Source organism: Oratosquilla oratoria, chromosome 17 (genome assembly GCF_046742065.1).
Source record: "Oratosquilla oratoria isolate Oo_2021 chromosome 17, ASM4674206v1, whole genome shotgun sequence".
NCBI lineage: Eukaryota > Metazoa > Arthropoda > Malacostraca > Stomatopoda > Squillidae > Oratosquilla > Oratosquilla oratoria.
Window position 1 is genome coordinate 33,094,746 of NC_134793.1, and position 3,539 is coordinate 33,098,284.

Here is a 3,539-nt window from a genome sequence, read left to right on the forward strand (position 1 = left end):
CTATTCTATTTGTTAACCATTCTGCTGGTGAACCAGTGCTTACCTATTTCCTTCCTAAATCTAAAATTTTCCAACTGAAATCCATTTCTACGAGTCCTGCCCTACATGGATACTAAGTCTATTCTATTCGTTAACCATTCTGCTGGTGAAACAGTGCTTACCTATTTCTTTTCTAAACCTAAAATTTTCCAACTGAAATCCATTACTACGAGTTCTACCCTACATGGGTACTAAGTGTATTCTATTTGTTAACCATTCTGTTGGTAAACCAGTGCTTACCTATTTCCTTCCTAAATCTAAAATTTTCCAACTGAAATCCATCACTATGAATCCAAGGGAAACTCGCTGGCTGATCGGGTTAGGGCGTCGTTACTTGCAGCGAAGGTCGAGGGAATGGCGGTTCGAATCCTGCCACCAGCGAAGTTGAACCAAGGGCATGGTTCATTAAATTCCACGCTACAAAGCCCTCTGTGAGGGGCACCGTCCTAGCCTTCTGATAGGGGGAGTTTGTGACGTTAAACCATATCGTCATCACTATGAGTCCAATCCTGCTGACCATGTTCCTTCTCCTTTCCACAGGCCCTCATCGTCCTCCTGGTTGGCGTTGCCGTCGCCCAGCGCCCTCAGTTCAGAGAGGCCCCTCTCATCGAGATTTTGAGGTCTGAATCCACAGGACCTTTTGAAGATGGATCTTACACCTTCGGGTATGTATCGGAGTTGTTTAAAGAAGGATAAAACCCCAAGAGGATGAAAAACGACACAAAGCATTTAATCAGTTCTTCCTCAATAAACAACCAAGGATTATCATTATCATTTTATCTATCTATTCATTTATTCAATTATCTATATATTCATTCAGCTTTTTTATTTTTACTTATTTACGTATTTTCATTCATCGGTTTGTTGATTAATTAATTAGCTTTTTATTTATCTATTTATTTGTTTATTCTTTTAATTATTAATCCATAATCGTTTCCTATCACTCTATTTTATACTAATTGTTTAATTTTATGTTTTCCTTTCAGGTATGAAGGGTCTGATGGAACTGTTCGTCAAGAGAGTGGTCGTCCCATCAGCCCAGATGTGCAGCAGGTTCAGGGTACCTACAGGTAATCTACAGAAGATTTTACATATACAAGAATATGATACACAGCATACAGGTGGCGAGTTCGTCTTTCTTTCTTTCTTTCTTTTTTACCTAAAAGAGTTAAGAAAAAACATGTGGGTAGATGGATGTGGGATGGGGGAAGAGTCGGTTCCTGCTTTGGCTGTCCACTTCCTTTACAACTCTTTCTTTCTCTACCAATCTATCTATATACCCATCTCTCTATTTATCTACCCTTCCCTCTACCTTTGTCTCTCTCGCTTGATTCCTAAATTCTTTCCCTTTGCAGCTACTTCGACCCCGAGGGCAACCGTGTCGAGGTTCGCTTCGTGGCTGACGACAACGGCTACGTGGCCGAGAGCCCCTTCCTCCCAGTGGCTCCCCCTATGCCCGCTCACGCCCTCGAACAGATCGCCTTCGCCGAGGAGCAGAAGCGACAGTAAGTTTCCTCTCCTAGTGCAATATGTTATGTAAGTTTCCTCTCCTAGTGCAATATGTTCACGTAAGTTTCCTCTTCTATTGCAATATGTTCCTGTAAGTTTCCTCTCCTAGTGCAATATGTTCGTGTATGTTTCCTCTCCTAGTGTCATGAAAGCACATTTCCTACCTGTTATTCTATCTCACTACTATCTGTTTAACAAATGAGTTACTGAAGGCGCTTGATACATTTTATGTATAAGATGTCCCAGCACGCATATCAATCCTTGTGCACAATTTTAGGAAATATATTAAAGCATATGCTGCATATGAAAAGAAAATCTTGCTTATGTTTACCTGTTTTACAGGGGAGTCCAGTATGACCAACAAGGATTCATAATTGGTGCACCCCGCAGGTAAGTCTGATTTCATACAAAGTTGTGTAATTATGATAAATATGTTCAATCTGAAATACCGGAATATATGTGGTCATGCACCATTTTCGAAACTGAAAATAGACGAGACCTTTACTTATAATGACGCGATATCTTCCACAGAGGCTTCTAAGTTTCTAAACGGTCAACACCTCGATTAGGATTGCTGAGATGAACCCTTCGTTGTCCATAGACCTTTCGCAAATGCCACACATAACCTTCTCATCTTCTTCACGATCAATTCTGTTTACTATGGGTTTCTTTGTGTCAACTAAATCCGTTTGGTTGTTCATGTCCTTGTCCTTAAGCTCTGCTTAACTCTTCCAGCCCTGCTGGATCACAACCATAATGACATTTTATCATGTCCATGTATAGTGTTTATAAAATACATCTACGAGAGTTTGTAAATACAGTGTTTTCATTCATGTTTACCATCCCTTGAAAATTGCTCTCTGAGTGGTTTTTCATATTTACGTTTAAGAACTTTTATTAGAGGCATTTGGTATTTCCTGCAATTTGAGTGTCAATGTGGATCAAAAATCTATGGTCATGGTGTAGAACAAGGGTCACCAAACTTTTGTAAGCTGTACTTTACTTCCCTCGTTGTAAATACAATGGCGGGCGTCAAAGAAGAAGAAGAAGAAGAAGAAGAAGAAAAAGAAGAAGGAGAAGAAGAAGGAAAAGAAGAAGGAAAAGAAGAAGAAGAAGAAGAAGAAGAAGAAGAAGAAGAAGAAGAAGAAGAAGAAGAAGAAGAAGAAGAAGAACGCGAAGAAGAAGAAAAAAGAAGAAGAAGAAAAAAGAAGAGGAAGAAGAAGAAAAAAGAAGAAGAAGAAGAAGAAGAAGAAGAAGAAGAAGAAGAAGAAGAAGAAGAAGAAGAAGGAGAAGAAGAAGAAGAAGAAGAAGAAGAAGGAGAAGGAGAAGAAGGAGAAGGAGAAGAAGAAGAAGAAGAAGAAGAAGAAGAAGAAGAAGAAGAAGAAGAAGAAGAAGAAGAAGGGGGAAGAAAAAGAAGGAGAAGAAGAAGAACGCGAAGAAGAAGTAGGAGAAGAAGAAGAAGAAGAAGGAGAAGAAGGAAAAGAAAAAGAAGGAGAAGAAGAAGAACGCGAAGAAGAAGAAGAAGAAGAAGAAGAAGAAGAAGAAGAAGAAGAAGAAGAAGAAGAAGAAGAAGAAGAAGAAGAAGAAGAAGAAGAAGAAGAAGAAAAAGAAGAAGAAGAAGAAGAAGAAGAAGAAGAAGAAGAAGAAGAAGAAGAAGAAGAAGAAGAAGAAGAAGAAGAAGAGCTAGTGCACATAGGTTTTTCTAGATAAACACAAGTTGATATAAAAATCTCTCCGTGGTGAGCCCTCGTGGACGAGAGGATAGAGTTCCCACCAACCACAGTCTGAGTACCACTAGTGTAAAAGATATTAACTATTGATAAGATACAGAGCTGGGCGCATTCCTTGGTGCGTTCCACTTTAGTTTGGCCCCGGTTAGCGCTCCCAAACTATTAAAGCAAAACAGGTGCCGGTGTAGCATGTGGCCTATCTTTTGGATGCGGCCTACGAAAATTTTTCTTTGGTATAGTATGTGGCCTACCGGACTTTTA

General features: G+C 39.6%; 1 protein-coding gene across 1 annotated transcript in view; it reads left to right on the forward strand.

The window, feature by feature from the left end:
* LOC143034193 (cuticle protein AM1274-like) overlaps window positions 1–2,357 on the forward strand; it is a 4,642-nt gene extending 2,285 nt beyond the window's left edge. The window contains exons 2-6 of the mRNA XM_076200139.1: window positions 580–704; window positions 1,026–1,109; window positions 1,395–1,544; window positions 1,891–1,938; window positions 2,080–2,357. Of these exons, the coding sequence (XP_076056254.1) occupies window positions 580–704; window positions 1,026–1,109; window positions 1,395–1,544; window positions 1,891–1,938; window positions 2,080–2,089 (417 nt within the window). The 3' untranslated portion in view covers window positions 2,090–2,357. The remainder of the gene's footprint in view (window positions 1–579; window positions 705–1,025; window positions 1,110–1,394; window positions 1,545–1,890; window positions 1,939–2,079) is intronic.
* The last annotated feature ends 1,182 nt before the right edge of the window (window positions 2,358–3,539 follow it).